This window comes from Aulonocara stuartgranti (genome assembly GCF_965226115.1).
Source record: "Aulonocara stuartgranti genome assembly, chromosome: 6".
Classification (NCBI taxonomy): Eukaryota; Metazoa; Chordata; class Actinopteri; order Cichliformes; family Cichlidae; genus Aulonocara; species Aulonocara stuartgranti.
Genome location: NC_138944.1, coordinates 24,551,205 through 24,572,209, shown reverse-complemented (window position 1 = coordinate 24,572,209; position 21,005 = coordinate 24,551,205). Strand labels below are relative to the sequence as shown.

Below are 21,005 nucleotides of genomic sequence, written 5' to 3'. Positions count from 1 at the left end.
ATGCCTAACCTTTGCCCACAGATGATGTAAACTGAAACTGAAGTCAACCCAGATAAGTCATAAATGTGCTACTTGGAGCATCCATAAACAATCCAAAGTTTAAAGTGTTTTGAATTTATATGATAAAGAACCTTTTAAAAAGATGTGTTAAAAATGATTTAATATAAGGAGATTGACATCATCTCATAACGCTATGAGATGTCTCCTGTCAAAGCCATAATGATGGACAAAACCCCCCCTCACAGGTAAACTAATGCTCGTGAATCCACATGCTTGTTTAACTCTTGCACTGTACACTGCAAGTTACACATAACACACAGGTTAAACATAGCCTATATGTGACACGCTTCCTTTATTTACCCTTCAAACAAGAAAAACTACAAGACCGAATGGCTTAAACTATGTGTACACAACCCGATGACTGTTACTGCACAACTCATACATGCTTTGTAGTTTCTTCTGAGCTCACTGCTTCAGTTTATGGCCAGATCAGTGAGCACCAAAGGGAAAAAAAGGACTGAAACGCTGGTGAATGTTACCAAGGGCGGCCAGAAATATTATTAACTAGCTGAGGATACGGTGAAGGGATTTGCTCATGTACTCAAAAGAACAAGATTCTTGGCCTTCATAAACATGAATCAATGATTTTGAATAAAATGCAACTGAAATATTGAAAAAGATAATGATTAATGAAAATATACTTCATATAATCTGAATGGCAGTCAAGTTAATTTCATTTGACCAGATTCTATAAAATGTTATGTTTTACATCGTACTGATGTAGCCAAAATGTACACGTAATCAAATTAATTAAAGTCAGTATTTTAGGCTTTTTTGAGCCGATTACATGAGATTTATCTTTTCAGGTCTAGGACAGACATGGACTCTAAAATTCATGAAAGCTGGTAATGATAATGGTTGGCCTCACAATATTCAGCTAAAGTCTGAAATGCTAACAAAAACACAGGTTTTGTGACAACTGAGGAGTGTTTTTGAACTTTATGTCTTGTAAGCTCTTAATGTTAATCATATGTTCGCCGGCAGTATAATTCTGTACAGTCAAAATGCTTTAGCTTGCAGAATTAGTAGGTTGAACTGACATTTGGATTTGACTCATCAGTGGGAAAAAGTAACAAGGTCAAAACCAAGAAAATATGGTTGAAACAGTTTTGTTATCTCAAAGCAAGCGATGGCAAAAAAAAAAAAAGCAAAATCTGATGTATACACACGGAATAACTGTAGCCAGTTTTCTTATTATGAGAAATGGGACCCAGAGCAGAAGATGAGACATTCGGGCAAGACAGGTTTGTTTATATAGCACATTTAATTTACAAGACAACTCAATGCTTTACATAAACATCAAAAGCAAATAAAATTTAAACTATATAGCTAAAGCCATCAACAGAATACATACAGTGGGTTGCATATTAGGAGCTTGAGTTGTGGAGTTTGTTTTTTTATGTTCTTCTCTCAATTAGGAATGTTTTGTTTATTTCACTTTATTTTAATCGATAAAATGAAAAAAATCTGCTCTTTCTACAAAATCTAAAAAGATCATCAACTAACACTCAAGAGCAGTCAGCAATCTCTCATTTCAACTTCCATTTTATCTATTTGTCAACCACAACTAGACACTGAAAATAGTGAGAAAAAAACAAAACAGTTAGCTGATAATTATACAACACCAAAGTGTTTGCTGGGACCCCACACTCTTGCCGGTCCACTGTTGGGGTGCCTGATTTGATTTTTTGATTTTTGCCTTTATTTATCATTTCTAGTCTTTTGGTTTCTTTGTCAGATTTGTGCTTTCTGTTTTCTGTCTGTAATCCTTTGTTGCTGTCTCCCCTGTCTGCTATATCCCCGTGTCCGGTCAGTGTCTGCCCTGGTCCCACGTCTCTGTTCCCTCTGTTGTAGTGTCTGTCTGTGAGTCTGTGTCTGTAAGTTCAGTCTGTGTTATGTTTCCTGTTTTACTTTGAAAGTCCGTGTCTCATGTAAATGCGTCTGGTTTTGCTTCCTTTGTCTCGTTAGGCCTGATTTGCCCCAGCTGTGTTTCCCTCCTGTAACCCATTCCCTGATTGTTCCCTCTGTGTATTTAAGTCCTGTGTTTCTCTGTGTCTGTGTTGTGATCTACCCTCGTCTTGCTGTGTGGGCTGTCTGTGGAAGCTTATTTTGTAGTCCTAGTTTTGTTACACTTTTGACTTCACGTTTTGTTTCCGTGAGTCTGCATTTTGGGTCACCATTCCTGCCTGCACACAGCCCCCCACATAAGTATTGATATCTGTATTTGTATCTGCAATACTGGCCCTGTATTTACTTGATAAGGGAAACCCTTTTACCTCTAGCTTGTAAAGTTTGTTCTAGTGCCCCAAGTGGCAAAAATCAATCATTGCATGCTTTTACTGCTGTTTTTGTTTTAACACGTTTAGGTTTCTCTGAGTATTTGAATGAAATGAGAAAGATCCAAATCTTTTTTTTTTTTAAGTTTAAAATGTAAGCCAGAATTAGTTAAAAAAAAAAATCTTAAGCTTAACCAAACCTGCTGCTTTAGATAACCATCACATGTGGTCGAGCTTCTATACTAACATGTACACCAGCTTGGACACACACACACAAACACACACACACACACAGTGAGGCAAACCAGAGAGACAGTGTTTACTGTTTAGCCCTGCGTGTTGATGTGATGAGACACCCAGGCTGATAACACAGGGCCAGAGGTACTGCTGCTCTGTTTGATCTCAGGCAGCCGAGATGCTCTGAGGCTGGGCGATGGACACACACCGAGGCGTGGGGTCAGCGAGGTGTGCTGCGTGCTTGATTACAGACTGGATAGGGGCCCTGTGACCTCTTAGCAGGTCAGCTCTGACCCTTGACCCAGACACAGCAGGCCTTGAAGCAATGCTCATTGCTTTCTCCAATAACACACGGCGGGGTGAAGGGAGTATCTGTGTGTGCTGAGGAGTGGACCACTTCCCCTTTGGACACAAAGAATGCAGCACAACACAGCAGCACATAGTGCAGGACAGCTGGTGGTGATGCTCGACCAACCTCTGGACATGCAGAAAAAAAGGGGGGATTTTCTCATGCCTCTACAACCTGATCAATTACAGCAGTCTAGACCTTTCCCTTTCACAGAGTGTAACTGAAGGAAACCTTCACTTAGAAAAAAAGCTGATTTTCTTATAAAAAGATCCAAAATCGTATAGTGGCATATCTGATTCATTCTGCACATACCAAGTTAAACAAAAGCTGCGGGTGCCAACAGGCAAGCTAAGCAGATTTCTAAAGATTCCTGCAAACAGAGTTCATTGGAGAGAAGGTGGCATTCCCAGCTGGGTGAAGTGTGCAGGTAAAAACCCTCACCCAACGGTTTTCTTCAAGACACATGGGTCAGCCAAATGTTAACCTGTAAATTAGCCCTCGGGTGCGATAGCGCAACAGGGCTGCATGTGCACACAGAGAGAAGAAAGACTGCCTGTTATGTTATATGCCCCAGAGGATTACTCTCTTGGCTGCAGTGAGGTAGCACCTTTGAGTCTCGCTGCATTATGTGCACATGCCGTGTGCTGCGTCAGTGAGGACTGCCAGAGACAAAATAGAGATTCTGTCTGTGCATGTGCGTGTTTGTTCAGTGTTGTCCAGTGATTCATGGCGGCACGCAAGCTCTCTGCTTTTTTGAAGCTCGGAGAATGTGAGTCAAGTCCCAGAGGAAAGGTGATCCCTAAACTGTTCCTTTCTCTGAGAAGTTGTGCTCAGTGCTTCTGTCAGCATCACTGACTGGTAAGTATGGGAGGGTGGAGTCACATGCCAGTTGGTGTGAATCAGTTTTTATCTCTGCCAGTAAGACAATAGGAAAGTCTGTGCATTGGTAATTAGTAAGAGGCAGTAAAGGCAGAAATAATGCATTGTATCATTTTTAGCCTTTATCACGTCAGTGTTATGTTTCGGCTATAGCACTTAGAGTAACAAATGTTAGCATGCGAACATTTTGGACACTTTAAGCCGCATCTTTCAGGGCTAAAAATAAGAAGCCGGCAGTTCCTCAAATTGCCACTTGAGACTTCCCCGGAAGTGTGTGAGCTTCCCTACTCATGACAAGCTCTCTGCTCGGCTTCACCTCAGTTATTTCATTCATTGAAACCCTACCTAAGAATTTTGTGTTTTAGCAAGTCTACAATTTCACTTTTATTTTTTTAAAGTAAAATGTAGCCAGTACTTGTGTCTTTGCAATGAATCCACACAGTATATAGCTAATAACACATATCCAAATATGCTCAAATATGCTTTTTCTCACAGAAAAAAGGGAAAAAAAACACAACCGTAAATCTTTTTGTGGCCATAGAAATAAACCTAACACCCTGCTGGCCCCCCGATCAAACAAAACAAACAAAAAACCTCAAAACAAACAACTAAGACGGCAACAGCCACAGTTCTAAAATTGAAGCTTCAAAACTAAATACATCTACATAACCTGACAAATTCCCCTTCCTTTCCATCAAGGAGATAATTTCATTTTAATGACAGTTTGTCTGAGACAAACTTCTGACAACATTGCCATAAATCAACAGATCACAGGCCTGCCTCTCGCTTCCTTCACCTTACCCCCAAGACACTTTCCTTCCCTTCAAGAAGTTGACTCATCTTCCACCAATCAAAGGGCTGAACCAATAATCACTCAACCCGGACCTCCCCCAGGTTTGATTTGCACGTTTGATAAATGGTGTCTTTTCTCGGCTTTAATTGCAAGCCTTTTCATCATAATTTAATGTTTGTTTCCTGTCGTTTTCTTGAAGGTGGCTGCGAGTGTAAGGGCTGTAATTTTTTTTTACATGAAGGAAGTTGTTATGTATGACTAGCAGGTGGAATAGAAGGCAGAGTAATGATTTCAGCATTGAAATCACCCGGCAAGTCATTTAAGTAACTGATAAGGACAAATGATAACACCGACTAGGCTGATTTCACACACACAGACGCAGCACACATACACAGCACAGTGTGGGAACAAGAGATAATTAGGGTAATTTTTGTTTGAAGTGTTATGCATCGCAATGAAAATAGAACAGATAAAAGATGAGACAATAATAGATCTAAAGAGGACCTTGACTGAATGTTGTTCCAACAAAGAGCATTTTGTTTGACACAATTCATACTGTATGCGAAACCAAGATCCTGTCCCAACTTTACAAGAGGAGGAAAAACATCATATAAAACAAAATAAGCTAAATATGCATTATTAAATTCATCAACACTTTGGGTCTTACCACAATGTGCAGACCATTAAAATATTTATTTCTTCCTTGAGATAGACTACCAGTCTTAAAGGAGGGAGAAAAGAAATCAGAATCCGCTGGTGATGAATTATGCCGTGTGTATAGATATATTTCTCCTTTTATATAACATGCAAAATGGAGTATCTAAAGTGAGAGACAACTGAATTCAGGTCACAACGCAGCAGGAAATCTTCCTTTTCATGTGAGATCCAGAGGGGTCACTCTTATGAACTCATTAGGAGAGAAATGCTAATGTAGCTCTGTTTTTTCCTCCCCTTCTTCCTTCTCTCTCTCTCTTTTCTTCCCACTTCAACTGTCCTGCTTGTTTTAACAACGAGGGCCGTGATGCATAGAGCCAAGCTGGAATATATAATGCAGTTTCATGTCAAGGGAAGGTGTGTTAGGTGGTTCTGACAGCAGTTCATTAGAGAGGCTGTCGCTGGTTGCCTTGTCATCAAGTCCCAAACTAGAATTATTACACAGCAAACAAAAGCTGTATGTTATGTGTTTGTTGTGTGTGTGTGTGTGTGTGTGTGTGTGTGTGTGTGTGTGTGTCACCTAGTGAACAAATAACCTCACCTCTCAGGGTTGCTAATCAGGAAGATGGACTTCCTGTAGTGGTCTCTCATCATGTAACAGTGGGTATTTAATAATGGATCTCTCCCTCACTCATGGTTCTCACAAACTAGCTTTCTTTCCAAGACCAGAATATTAAATTACAATAAACAATAAAAACCCAAACCCAGCTGGAAACACAATTCAGCTGAGGCCAAACCAAGCTAATATGTAGCATTATGAAATATGAAACATTTGCAATAACAATATAACATAAAAGTATACACAGGTATTTGATAGTTGGCATTCAATTGTTTTACTGATAAATGTTTTTATGTTTCCATAACTACTTCTGTCACTGATCCACTATGTTTCATAATTTTATTGAAAAAAAATTTCAATCTGTCATGATGGAAAAATCTGTTTTATTTTTGTGATTCAATTGTGCAGATATTATTAGTTTTTCTTATTAGTGTTAATTTATCTTCAATCATAGTAAATATCTTCTTGGTCTGGACTGCTTTGTTGCTGATTTATCTGCTTGCTGATAAGGGTTCCACAGATGCTGTGCTGTATATGCAAAAATCATTTTAGAAATAAAAGTTAAGAAATTATCTCTGTAAAAATCTTTGATCTATTGCTGATTGTCTCTGTTTATTTGCATATTTAGTTTAAGAAGGTCAAAATTACCCTTTGCAAGCCACCTTTTGATTTAAAAAAAATAAAGCATTGTTATGGTTTTATATAATTGTTTGTTTTATGCATTTTATACATTGCATAGGGTATAATCACATATTAATATACAAAAATTCATTTATTCTTTGGGAAGAGTTTTGCTGTGAAGAACTGTCTCCCTGCCAGTCTTTCATCTGGCACTGGCACCAAAGTGTGCATTAAATCCACACTGCAATCAGTTTAAATCATGTTTGTATATAATTGTAATCAAATGGGAAACATAAAGTATGAATCTGTTGAGTGTGTTTTTAGACCGTTAAACTGGGGCCTACTGTGTCTCACTGATGCTGAAAACAGAGCATTAGGATTAAGGTTTATATGTTGCATTTTACCACGTATTTGAATGCCAATAAACCAAAAACCAAAGAATAAACATGAGTCATTTATGCTTGTGAGTTATATTTAATCTGTTTCCTTTTTCTTTTTCTTTTTTTTTAGCACTGTGGGATCTTTCCACTTCAGAGGCCCTGCAGGCCTGTACTCTCTTTTTTAGTATCTTAATAGGCCTTAATGCAACCAATTTTATCATTTAAAACCATATCCAAGGTAAATGCAGAACACATGCAGGAGAGAAAAAAAGAAAAATATATTTATACAAGTGTAAAAACGGTTAGGTTGCTTCTGTTAGCATGGCTTTAGGGTGGTGGTGGTGCTGTAGCATCATTTGAGATCGCGCCAGGAAAAAAAATAGTGCCGGATAATTAAATTAACAATGTAATGAAGTAGAACCGACAGTTCCTACCGAGAGGAGAAGATTTCTTTTTTTTCCCTACCTTGTAGGCTATCACAGTTTTTGGCTGGAAACAAGAAAAAATACTGTTAAAGGGTCTTTTAAATGAAAGCTTTGCTTGTTCTTGTCTGCCTGTGTGAAATCTTTCTAATTAACTCTCTTTTTCACTGCTGTGTTTTTGTGCGCGTGTTAGTGTGCGTCTGCTGCGGTCGTGCGTAGCCGACTTGTGCGTGAATGTGTGTGCGTACGCGCGGCGCGCGTGCGGCGACAGCAGCAGCAGCGCGCTTTCCGCTATACTCTGGAATGCAGCCAGTCTCGGCTCTTTTGAATCCACACTCGGCTTCCAAAACCCAAAAGCCTTTGATCTTTTTTTTTTCCCTCGCTGTCTCCTTACCCGGAAGAGAACCCCCTCGCTCTCTCTCTCTCTCAGCTGGGATGAACGCACACGTGGAAATGTTGGCCCGACTCCACACTCAGACCAAATTTAGTCATACAAAGGCGAGGGAGTGCAGGAGGGGGAGGAGGGGAGGGGTGGAAGAGGGAGGAAGGGAGAGAGGGAGGGAGGTGGCGGTGGAAGCGCGGTGTGGGGGGGAGTCGGGGATGAAAGAGCCAGCCGCCGCAAGATCAAAGGCAGCCGCGGCTCCGCCCCGCTAACCCCACCTCCGCGCTTTATAAAGATCTGCCTCCCCATCCCAACTTTGATTCTCACGCAATCTCTTAGTGCTCAGACAGATGCAGAAACTCAGCCACTTCCACTGCCTGTTTTGTTTACTTTCTTTTTTCTTAAAACAACAAAGCAACAACTGTATTTTCTCATTAAATACATCGGCATTAAAGTACTCTTTTTTTTCTTATAAATATTTATCCGCTCGTCTGCGGCTTGATATTCACGGGTTTTTTCAGTGGTAAAAGTAGCAAACAGACCAATGGCTGGCCTTTAAACTGTTTTCTATATTTTTGTTAATTTCATTGCTCATGTGCTAATAATGAATTAATATGAAAAAGGGACTTTAAATATAGGCAGGTAACCTGTGAGTACAATATCACATTTTCTTTTAATCTGTCCATTTTGGGGAGCGAAGACACCTTCTGAATACGTTCTTATTTGTTTGATGTAAGTAGAAAACATGGAAAGCACCATGTAGCCACAAATATGCCCACGATATACCGCAAGGTAGTTTAAAGGAAGCTGAATAAATAACAGGCCTATGTCCCCGTATAGACATACACCTGATACATACATACGTGTGTGTATGTGTATGTGTGTGTAATATTTTTTCCAACACTTGGAGAATATGTTGTGTGTTTTTCTTCTTCTAAACTTCCTTCAGCTTATCATTTTTTTTGTTTCTGTTTCCAAAACAGGCCATTGCCACTTCTTGCAGATTGATTAAATCACATGCAGCACCAACAAAACGGGCTTAAGCTTGTCCAATATTTTTCCCTCTATATTTCAATTATCATTTTTTATGTCTCCTCATTATTTTAACCCATCACATCCACAGCAAGTTCCAGCCTCTCCGCTCATTCTCCTTTTCCTCCCCTCCTGTCTGCCCATTTGTTGTGAGCTGTGTATAAATCTCTCTCTCAGGAGGAGTGTCAATCGGTGCGGTGTCAATCAGAGCCTCGGCTTCCCTTTCATCTCTCTTTCCTCCCAGTGACTGAAGAGAGAGAAAAAGGAGGAGGAGGAGGGAGCACGGCTACATTACCAACACACACATACACACACTGGTTACATTACGCTGTGGAAGCGGTGCGGGAGCAGTGGGAAGTCGGGTCCACGCGTTTTTCCACTCTTGCCTTCTTTTTTTGATTGTTTTCTGTGATTTTCTTCTTCTTTTTGCTTTTATCCCTCCTCCGACGAGCAGCTTCGAGGATGTATTTTTAAGCATCACGGCGTCTCGCTGCGTTGCTTGTCGCCCAAGTATTTGCTTGTTTTAAAAAACCCCAACAACAACTGCGTTTTCTTCCATTTACACATCCATCACTTAATTTCTTTTCCCTTTTCCTCGTCTTACTTCCCCCCTCCCTCCAACCTCTCCACACGCACACTGAAGGACGCTCGCAGCTTCGTCTCCGGGACCACCGAGGAAATATCTTCTCTCACTTTTCTAAATGTACTTTTTCACGTTGAGTCGTTTTTACGGGAACGCGGCGGTCGTCGCGTGCTGACTTCAAACAGAAAAAAAGAAAGAAAGCGAGAGGGGAGAAAAAAGATGGTGATGAGATTTTAACTCGTGGTTTGTTCCCCCTTTTTATGTTTTCCTCATGACATTGAGGCGTGCACTGGACTTCTCATTCCGACCGCTTTGCATCTCACTTTTTTTTAGTGTGTGAGTTTCAAGCTTAGTTAAACTCTCGCGACGGAAAAAGAACAGAAAAGAAGTGAAAAAACAACAACAAAAGGACGCCGGCAGCAGCCTCGCGCCTCCTGTTGCTTCAGTAAAAACACACCGGCAGTGTGCTCGCACGCCGCTTCCTCTCCGGGTGACTCTCCGGTGTGACACAGGGGAGGAGGTGGAGGGGGGGAAGGCAACGGTCCCCACTCCGTTTCGGTGGGAGTTTTTTTTATTTTTCCTTTTTCATCTTTCCCCCTCTCTATTTCTGTGTAGTTTCGGGGCAGTGGTGGCACGCGTTGTTGTCTTCGGTTTTCTCGGGGAAGCGAAACACTTTGTGAAAAAATGCCCCAGTTATCAGGCGGCGGAGACCCGGAGCTTTGCGCCACAGATGAAATGATCCCGTTCAAAGACGAGGGGGACCCGCAGAAGGAGCAGATCTTCGCCGAGCTGAGCCACTCGGAAGAGGAAGGGGACCTGGCAGACATCAAGTCATCTCTGGTCAACGAGTCGGAAAGCAGCCCCAACAGCCACGACGTGAGTAACTGCTGTGGGTTCACTGATGTGGTGGTGGGCATCCTCTGAGAGCTCCCCAGCATAGAGGGAAGGTTAATAAAAATACAACTAAAAAGCCCGCAGGAGCCTTTAAAACAAAAGTTGATCCCCTCTAATTAATAATCTAGTTTTTTACTCAGCTTTAGTTTACCTGAATGTCTTGTGAGCAAAAACGCCTCCTCTCCCTTTGCTTAGTTTTATAGACAAATCATTATTAGAGCTTTATTGTTTATTATCATTATTAATTCACAATTTCCATTTTATTTTCCTTTTAATTGAAAATGTAACTTGAGCTGTGCCACTGATATGGCTCTGATTCCTTAAACTAGAAAAAAACAAAGATGTCACAGGCAAACACTCAGCAGTCTATTAACTGTAACAAATGCAGGCCTAAATTGTAATGTTCTGTTACTGTTATGTTTTTCTTTAAATGAATGAAATTGCAGATTGAGCTAAATGCAAAAGATATTGTATGAGATGTGAGAACTAGGGCCTTGCGAAGCTGCCTGTGACAAGCAGGGCTCGGTGGCTGTGCTGGCAGTGGTACACCCACAGCAGCTTAAACACCAGCACATGAATCCATTTAGCACACATGGCTTAAAACCTGTTTGCCAGCAATATTGTGAATTTCCTTAATATTCACAATTTTTAAAATTCTGCCTGGATGAAAGGATGCAGTCTTTTATTTCGTTTTCAAGATGTGATCTTCACACACTCCGGCTCATTCTGCTTATTAATTTTATTGCCCCTTTTAAAACTGTGCCTATAAATTATTCTTTTCAGTTTTTAAGGTTGGAATTGGAGGGGGGGTTGTATAATAAACATTTTTCTGCATTTGCTTTGTTCCATTTGATTAAACTGAAAGGATGCTGAGAGGCCAGATGGGTGCATGGGTTAGGGTTGCATGTGTGGATGTGCTGAATTTGTGGTGAATGTTAAATGGATTGAAAATCTCAGTGGAAAAATTCTTCTAGATTAATTTTTAATGATGAAAAATTATTGCAGTCGTGCTTTATATATCGCACTTGCAAGATGGCATTTTTTTTTCTAAGCAGGGGAGAAGTGACAGAGCGTGAACCATCAGTGATTTCTTCTTTTCCCCTGCATCCATCAAGCCTTAGGATGCAGGCTGCAGCATCCCCATCATTTAAGTTGGCTGTTTTGCTATTAACCGTGGTGTTAATCCATTTTCTTTCTTTCTTTTCTGATTTAAAAAAAAAAAAATTCTACATGGCTACATCCTGAACGAAACTGTACGCATTCCCTGCCGAATGTCCTAGGGACACACGAGACAGAGGCTGAATGTTAATTAGGAATCCAGTGAAGTTCCCTCGCTCAGCTTGAAGCCATCCTGAGGGGTCTGAACTCTAAAAAAGAGGTCCCCTTCCCAATTCGGATTCGAAAAGAGAAAGGAAATGGGTGTTCAAAGTGCAGAGGATTTTTTTCTTTTTTTTTCATAAGCAGAAAATAGTCGGTACTGTTTCCCTTTTCTTTTCTTTTTTTATGGAGCGATTTTATTTCCCTTTGCACACAGCTATTTCATTTATGACACAAACACACTATTTGAATTGAGAAGGAGGCTCAGACTGGAAGATGAAAATGAGAGTGGACCTATGGTACTGAAAACAAGCTAATTTGTAAGCTCCTTAAAGACATGAAGCTTAATTAAGTGGTTCTTCTGAAGCTTTGATGCAGGCTGCTCCATCACTCTTCTATAGATAGTGCGTGTGCGCGTGTGTGTGTGTGTGTGTGTCTATAAGCTTTCTCTCCTTTGGTGACAGGCAAAGGGACGATGTTTGTCCCAGCAATGTTTGTGGCTGTCTGACCACATCAGCATGTGTGTAACTGTGTTTGAATGCCTTTCTAATTGATTCTTCCTCTCTTCCCCCCCCCCCTCCCCCCTCCCTCTCCCTCCCTCTCTCTGTCTTTTAATTTTATTTCTTTCTTTTTTTACAGGCAGCTAGACAGTCCCAAATACCGCAAGATTCATATCATGAAAAACACAGAGACCATCCGGAAGATGGTAAGAGACACAATCTGGAGCTTGTTAAATCAGCATGTGTTATAGGACAATCAGCACTACATTTATTTGCAATAAAAGTCCTTTTTTTTTCCTTTTTCCTTTTTAAATGTGGTTTGCTTTTGCTTTAGAAGATAAGGTGGAAGTAGTGGCCCCTCGTTTTCACCACGCAGAAGTGATGAAACTATTGGTACTTCTCTTATCAGAGCCCCTGTTCCTGCTCATCCTAAGTCTAGTCAGGGCATGCTGTACTTTCATAAACACAGCTACCTGTTACCTCCCTGGTAGATGAGGGTACCTGCACAAATGGACATAAAAGAAGAAGGAGCAAAAATATGCACTTATGGCAGCAGTTGAGCACAACCCAAAAGCAAAACTTTTGTCTGGCTGTTTCGTGTCGTGTTTCCTCAAATATTCCTGTCGTATCCCTCAGCTCTCCGGTTGCATTGTCGCATGCAACATGTTGCGTCCTCTTGGGGCTTGTTGCTCTCTGGCTATTGTAGTCTGACCCCGCTGCTGCAGGTCATTATTAGGGCTTTGAAGAGGAGTATGCCTCCTCTTTGTTCCCCTTTCACTCCTGAATGGGATCCCCTTCAAATCAAACACTGGCTTTCTTCACAACAAGATCTATGTTGCCGTCACATTGTATACCAGAAACAGCCCCAGCCCCAGCCCCTCCAGGCCTTATTACGCCGCGCACATTCGAGTGGCGAGTGATGCTGTATTGAAGCCTCTTGTGCAAAGCTCCCCCCCCTCTCAGGTCAAAGGCATAGAGGAACAGTTGGGGCGTCTCCTGTTTTGACACAGTCTGTATGTTCTTCTAATTGGTGCTAATTGGCACAGAGGGGCTCCATTGTTCCGCTGCATAATATGACCCGCCTCTGTGAGGCGGAAAGAAAAGGCACAAACAAAAGGCCGTGGCAAAATAGGGCAGGGGTTAAATCAATCGACAGCGATATCATTACTACATCAAAACAGCCAAGCCAACTTTGTGCTCGGCTTTGTTGTTGCTGCTTATCGAGTTTGTTGATTAAAATCAGCCATTTCGAAGATATGACTGTAATTAAAGCTATTGAATCTCTGGCTAATTAATCTTTTACTGGTGTTTGTGCTCTCTGTGCAAAAACACAGCGACCAACACGCGTTTACTTTGTTTGTTTTTTGTTTTTTAAAAAATGTTTTTATTAGGAAAGCATCAAGACATGTACAGTAAAGGCCATCCGTACCCGGGCTACCCAGGTTACATCATGATGAGCAACATGAACACTGATTCCTACATGAACAATGGCTCCCTCTCGCCGCCCATGCCCAGAACGGTCAGTACCAGCTCTTTTTTTTTTCCAGTTTTTATTGCAGTTTAACTTGTGTTATTTCATGATGTGAAATGCAAACTTAAGCTTGACGTGTGTTAGTCAGCATATCATTTGCCTGTGAGACAAAGAGGAATTTTCAAATTTTACGTCGTAAGAATATAAAAAATTATTTAGTTATGAGAAAAGTAAATAATTGACAGTCCTGAGTGATGAAATGAATACAAAAGCAGTGCATTTTTAGAGAGAAATTCGTTTTTTTGGATGGGTTAAAGCTTTTTTTTTAATTTAGTTTTTTTAATACTGTTAAATGATAGTAGATGTTAGTAATAGTTTGGAACTTCTGTTTAATTAATTAGTGCTAGTGGGAAGGAAGGTAAAAACAAACATGATGGGTAACTTTAAAACACCAGCAGAGATTTAACTGCCAACTTTACACCTGCTCAGATTTAGTCCAGGCTCAGGACAAAATTTCTCCTGACAAGAGAAACTAAAAAGCAAAACTGATCCTAAATTAAGTTACAGTAATGTCACGTATCCTGCTAATGTAACAAAGAGTGTGGTCAGACTGAAGGAGCTATTGCTTTACCTACCCGCAGACTGTCAAAGGGTTGCCAACAGGCAGCAGGACAGGATGGTATTTTGTTGTTGTTGTAGCTGTTTTTTATTTTTTTTACTCATGACATTTTCACAGTGATCCCAGAAATAAATCAAATGTATGTATCAGACGCTTGTAGAGGAGTGCAAGACTTAACCAAAAGTGTCAGCTTACAACAAGATTAGAGTTTTCAGGACCTTTTTTTTTTTTAGTATTTACCATTTATGATGTATCAGCTAAAAATAACCTCATTGATGTTTTTGTAGCTGTGACTGCTGGTTTCTGTTTTTAACCACTGCAAATTGAGAACTTCATATTGTCGATTAAGTGAAATCTGTGGTTTTTGAGTTTTCGCTTTCAAAACCAATAGCTTGCATTTGGTATTTGTGTGTGTGTGTGTGCGCTTGTGTGTGTGTGTGCGTGTGTGTTAAATTTAGGAGATGTATCAAGACAACTAAAAAGATATTTGCTGCTCTAAATAAAAGGTCCTTTGCCAATGTGGGATGTTTTTTGTGGTGTCTCTCATGGAGCATTGAAAGATTTATTACAGAGATTTCCATCTTTAAGCTTTTGGGTAAAATTGACTCAGAGTTGGATATCAGCAGGTAAATCATTTTACAGAGTGATCTAATTGGTGGCTTTTAAAATAAAATTCAAACCATTTAGTTGTGAGAAAATAATTCCTGCTAAAAAATTCAGCTCAGCACAGAATACTTCCAAGAGTCGATTAAGAGGATTTAAGGAAAAAAAATCAGATTTCTCGGCTTTCTCGTTAGAGGCATAAACCTTATTTCATCATCAGGATAACACCACGAAAATATTCTCTTTCAGTGTTTGTGATGTTTGATATTTGTCTCGCCGTTGTGTTGTGCTGATATCCGCCCTCTTGACAGCTATACGTGACCACTGAAAACCAAACGCCAGCCATACTTTGTGAACGGTCTCTGTGAGATGTACACTATTTCTCATCTTGTTAAAATCTGAAGTGATGCATGCCTACATGACTCAAGTAAACCCTTTAATTAGCCCAGCAGAACTGAGGGAGCCAACATCATGTCTCTGGGGCTATAGTACCATGTTAGGGGTGGCGTGTGTTGCAGATATCGCCCCTGTGACGGTATTAATTTCAGGCCAGCTGCAGGTCTCTGACTGGCGGCTTCCTGTGTCTGTCCCGTTTGCAAATTTCTCCTCAAGACAGACATAAAACACAGGGCGCACGAGCAGCTGTCCGGTCTGGCCCTGCTCTGCTCACGTCTCTGCAGCCAGCTTCAGTCTTGTCTACGGTGTGGCGTCTCTATACGGGAAACGCTCGGTTGTTGTGCTTTTGCAGTGCGTGCGAGTCGGTTTCATCAGGGTAAAGTTGTGAAATGTGAGCTCTGTGTTGTTGTAAGAATCAGTTTTTGGAAGCAGATGTGATTGTCGGGGGCAGATGCCACATGCTGTGTGTAAAGGATCTTCATTCACACGCAACTCTATCATAGAATGATGTTAAAATTGCAATGCTTCCTCCCTGCCAAAGTTGCAGAAGGTGAAAGTATATGACATTGTGGATTGGGGGGATTTTTTTCAGTTTACAAGCAGCATAGTGCACAAGCGGGGTATGTTACCTTCCAAATTCTATTTTTTGGCTTGTTTTCTGGTAGATTTTAGCTATTATTTTATTGTATAGCACAAAGTTAAAAGAAAAACTCATAGAAGTCTGTATGGAGACCAGCTGACTGTGTGAGAGGAAATTACCCTTCACTGCAGATGAATTAGGCCAGGCAGTTAGGCAGTATACTTGCTGCCAAAACTTCTAAAGCCACGCTTTCATTTCATTTACCATGGCTGCTTTTTTTTTTTTCAATTTTCCTCCTTCCCTGTCTTCAATAAAACGGTAGTCATTTTATATACGTTTCTCTCACTTATCCAATAAAAAGAGCCAAGGCTTGGTGGAGGGCTCACGGAACATGAGTCCTCTGGCTTTCTCACTGATGTCAGCTTGCTGCCTCTGCTGCTGGCCACCGCAGCCACAGTATCTGCAGGCCTGGGATCGGTTTTCACTGAGATCAAAGGCACATTCTCTCTTTCATTCTCTTCCATCCCCAGCCCCATCACCGCCCCCAATCCCAGTAGTTTAGATTGATTTCCATTGACCATGACATTCCTGCACATGCCGTCCAGTCACGACGGAGCTGTTGGGAGTTGCTGATTGTCAGCAGATTTTAGGACTTCCAGCTTGATAAGCTGACTCCTGCACAAGAGCTTAGAATTTGATGTGTGATGATGCCAGTTCCTCATACGTGTGGGTTTAAAACAAAGCTAGCCAACTTAAGGAGTCATTTATTTGTTAAGTGAACTTGCAGCTTTTGAAGATTTACAGTCTACAGTTCAATGCGTAAAAGTGTAAGGACTGTAATCTACACCTTGGTGATCATAAAGCAACAGAAACTGGAGTTTCTGGTAAATGCTAGTGGGAACTGCTGTCTAATTTGAAGTGTGTATTTTAAAGCGATTATCACATTTGTCCATATTGGACTGTTGCTCATTACCTTGGCTGTGATTATAGGCATACAGAAAACCAGGTTAGTGGGGTGGTGGCAAGCTTTTTTGTCGACAAATTTGGCTGATTTACAGCTTTTTATTGACTTTTTAAGCTCAGTGCACTCTTTGATATGAACAAGTGGACATGTTTTAAAGGAATATACTGCATGTGAGGTCTTTTTTAAAGAGGCTCATCATTCTAACGCTTGACTTGTGACATGTCGCAAGTCTAGAGGATACAATCTTATCAGTTTCTGCTGACCCAAGGATGATGTGGATGGGAGTAAATCACACAGTATGCTTGCTTTATACCCCTGATCTGAATGTATTTATTTTTTTAATTTACAGTACAACTGTTTAACTTGTAGCACAATATTTTTTTGTATCCTTTTGCCTAGGGATAACCAGCTCACTAGTTACCCAATGTCTCCACTCTGAGAAGCCTTGACTTAAGGAGAGAGAAGCTCACACACATTTTTATTTGCTGTTGCCCACATCAGGATTCTTTTTTTTTCCTCCCGTGAACAGTCTTCCTGAGCACTTACAGAATCATCTGATAAGGCGAAAAGTGTTTTTCTGCCTGGAATAATTTGTATTTGTGCTATTTTAAACCTTTGCTGTGTAAAAACTAGAAGGACTGTCAAGAGCAGTAAGGACCTTCATTTGCTCAGTGTCTGCATCTGTACCTTGACAAATAAGATTTTTTTTTTTGCAGTTTTGGTCAGAATGATCATAATATAAAGTCTGATCTTCAAAGCAGCACGGATGTCATCGCGCCAGGTTTGATGTGTGAAAGACGACGCACTCGGCGCTTGCTTATCATTGAATCTGTTCTTCTTTAGTCTCACAAACCAAAGCTGAGATTTAGAAACGACAGCTTCTAAAAAAAGATCGCAGTGCATGTGATGGGCAGCGCATATTTTTAAATGACCCAAAATTTCTCAAAGCATGCTGCTGTTGTCACATAAACACCCTCCCATTTGCAAAAAATCCTGTTCTACACGCTCTTTTCTTTTTCTTTTTTTCTTTTTTAAGTTTAAACAAATCCCTAGAACCAGTGAGCCCACGGCATTCTGCCATATTCCCTTTTTAATAAACGTATTAATGCGTGCTTGACAAGATAAAAATGCTGCTGCATGCTCTTAGTTTTAACATGTTGATAGTGCAGACGTAGAGTACCAGGTTTTTCCACCTTTTAGTTTCAAGATGTGTTTGCGATCTCCAACTGTGAGAGCAGTCTCGTGAGTCTTGGGCATCAGTTTGAAGAGAGAACTGGATAGAATCACTGGGTTTTGTTGCTGCGGTTAAGGGGGGGGGGGGGGGGTTTAGAGATCTCCCTCTCTATTGCCGTTCACTCCTTTTTCCCTTTGGACCCTCAACTGCAAGATCCTCGTGGCGAGAAAGAGGGGGCGAAGGGAGTGCAGCGCTGCACTTTCCTTTGATGTAGTGGGAACGTGACGGATCTGCTAGCCAGTGTCTCGCAGCGTGGAATCACTAACCCAGGCTTACCTAACGGGATTTGGTAGGACCGCTCTGGTATCCCTCAGTGCCATGTGTGTCCTAAGCTCATGCCCTCAGCACTACCGTGGAAGATCCCTGTTAAAGAGAACACTACATTTACCAGCAGCCTTCCATGTCCACAAATAATGTTCTAGTTGGCAGCTTATGGCACCTTGAGTAGTTTTCTTTAAGTCTCACAACAGACTGGTCATGCTTTGTGAAATTTACTAGAGCTCAATGTTGCATTTTTGCCTTTTAAGCAGCTGACCTCCATATGATTATCTCACTGTCAGCTCAACTAATTTTCAGTACACTGGCTTTAGTGTGATGCTGTGCATGGTTGCATATTTAGTGTGAAAGTATAGAAAACACAACAACTGTCAGAAGACAGATTTCTTTTTAGCACCAATCTGGCAGCGCATGCATCAGACCCACGCTGACATTGATGTCATCTGCTGTGCAGATCCATCACGCAGTGAAATATGTGTGAACACATCAAGAACCACAGCAGGGACCTCACACAGAAAAAGCGCTTTTTTTTTTCTCCGTAGTGTCATAGTGTTTTTATAAACTGTGCCATTTAATTGCCAAGGTGTCTTCCTGTTCTCAGCTCATATGGCGATGGTGGTTGACACATTCGTTCCATATGCACGGCGCTAATGATGCCATGTGGTTGCAATCACCTTATCTATGTTTTCATCATGTTAAATGAAGCGCAGCAGCGCAATCGTCTGTTGTACCAAGAGATATGGCCTTCTTTTTTTCAAGATGAAAACCAAAAAGAAGACAATCAAGGTTGAAGTTTCTGGATGATTTATATTTCTTGGTAACGCAGCAGCCTGCTGGTTGATTTGTTAAGTCTCCTGTTTCTGTTTGTTTAAATTCTCAAATAAAGCTGTGGGTTGCTTTTTTTTAAGGACTTGACAATCAAAATAAACATGTTTTATGCTGCCTGACTAGCACGCAGGAGGCAGGGTACAGGATCACCACTACACAGTGTTTACCTGCACTACTCTCACACTGGCACAATCAATCGCACAATCACACACATCACACAGATTTAGTGCTGGGGAGCTGACGGGTTACGAAAGCGTACAATGACCCATGTGGCTGTGCTGGGCATTTGCCTTCTCACATTAACCCCCGTTTGTTAATGTCTAGAAAAGATCAGCACTGCATCTGTTTAATTTGAAGAAAAAAAAAGAGTGGGCTGAGCGATCAGTAGATATAATAGCAAACATGTGACTTCGTTCTGTTTCTATTTGGAAAAAGCCCACCAATGACAAAGGTGAAATTGTTAACTCTTCAGAACCCTGAAAAAGCGTCTGTGTCAAGAGAGGCAATCTGGGAGCGTCAAGGTCGTGAGCGTCACATGCAGGCACGCTCTTGACACACCCTGTTTATGTTTATTTTGGGCACGTGTTCTTGCTCAAAGCAAAGCACTCATAGAAGATGACACTTTCTTCGCTCCCGTTCGTCCCGCTGAATCGGATGAAGCTTAACCAATCAGGCAGTCCCGCCTGGAGCCAACCAGCCAGGCTTCCTTAGCCAGACTGCAGCTCAAGCCCTCAGCACCTGCTCAGAGGGCTTCACTCTTCACTAGCAGTCTGCCTCTGATCTCCTGGGGTCAATGGAGGGCCTCGCCAAGGTTGTCCCTCATGCCCAGTTCTGTTTGAATGGTCTGGGTGTGGATTTCCTGTAAGGGTGGATCAGAAATGTAGACTAGAGGGCAGTGTGTGTGCATGTGTGCAAGAGGTTTTTTCTTTCTTTCTTCTTTTTCTCGTCAAGTTGTTTTGCAACTGTTGTCACTTTTGGTTATGACTGCATAGTTAAAAGGGGTTAGTGGGAGAAGTCTCTGGGAACGGTTTTTGGAACTCAGTGTCGGCCTGAATGAGCTTGAAATGAAATAACATTTTCGAATCAGTCACCAAAACCAACTTTAGAGCTGCTTGTTTGTTACATAAAAAAGTGCGATTTATAAAACCCTACGGCACAAGTTGAGTCTTTAAAGCACTGATTGAAGCTTGGCAGAAGTTCCTTTAAAAAAACTGATCACAGTACCTCACTGTTGCCTGATATAGCCATAAAAAATGAGTTAAAAAACACACACATGAATAGCTTTATTGACTTCATCCCGACAGCTTGTAGGGTCTAGTTGGTGTAGGCGAACAGTGTTCCAACTAGTAAACTGCAGGAAGGGGAACAATAGGATCACAGGAGTGAAACATGGCTACAAATCCTGCCGGCTGCGTCCAGACTTCAGAGAAGCTCAAACAGCCCTCACTTTGTCCAGCTAAGAAACAGAGCTATGATCAATAGCTGCTCTGTTGTATGAAGTTGGTCAGTCCCGGGCGTGCTCTCGCCCTCCTCTCCCCTCCCTTTTTTTTTTTTTTTGCTGTTTCATATTTTTCAGAAGCTCATTATTTCTTTCTGCTGTGGGTGTGAGTGCTAAAGAGGCTCACACATGCAATGTGTATCTGACAGCGCTGAAATATTAATGGTCCCCAGTGTAGGAGATTGGTATAGGGCCGACATAGTTACAGTACAAAGGGTGCCTTCTTGCCACCAGGCTTTATTAGCCGAGCTATTAAATGAATAGATGGATATAGCTTGCGCTCTTTTTCTTCGTGCCTCCTTTTGTGTTTTCCGAGCTAGACATCAAACCACTTTCATTTCGTCTTAACTGTTTCTGACGCACACTAAAGTGCTGTCAGACGACACACACACACACACACACACACACACACACACACACACACACACACACACACACACACACACACACACACACACGTGAACTATTGAGTTTTCTGTGGGAGGACAAAGAGGAGGGCTTTGCTATCAGTTCATTTTGTGTGGTCTTGGTCATAAAA

At 41.3% G+C, this 21,005-nt stretch overlaps 1 protein-coding gene across 7 annotated transcripts in view; it reads left to right on the top strand.

Moving 5' to 3' along the window:
* The first annotated feature begins 8,903 nt into the window (after positions 1–8,903).
* The window catches only part of lef1 (lymphoid enhancer-binding factor 1), a 42,309-nt gene continuing 30,207 nt past the window's right edge, over positions 8,904–21,005 (top strand). For 3 of the 7 annotated variants that reach the window (XM_082535978.1, XM_082535977.1, XM_082535976.1), the window contains exons 1-3: positions 8,904–10,163; positions 12,138–12,204; positions 13,390–13,517. In XM_082535978.1, coding sequence (XP_082392104.1) covers positions 9,972–10,163; positions 12,138–12,204; positions 13,390–13,517 — 387 coding nt within the window. In that variant the 5' untranslated portion in view covers positions 8,904–9,971. The remainder of the gene's footprint in view (positions 10,164–12,137; positions 12,205–13,389; positions 13,518–21,005) is intronic. The other 4 variants (XM_082535981.1, XM_082535980.1, XM_082535979.1 and 1 more) reach the window with 2 other exon arrangements.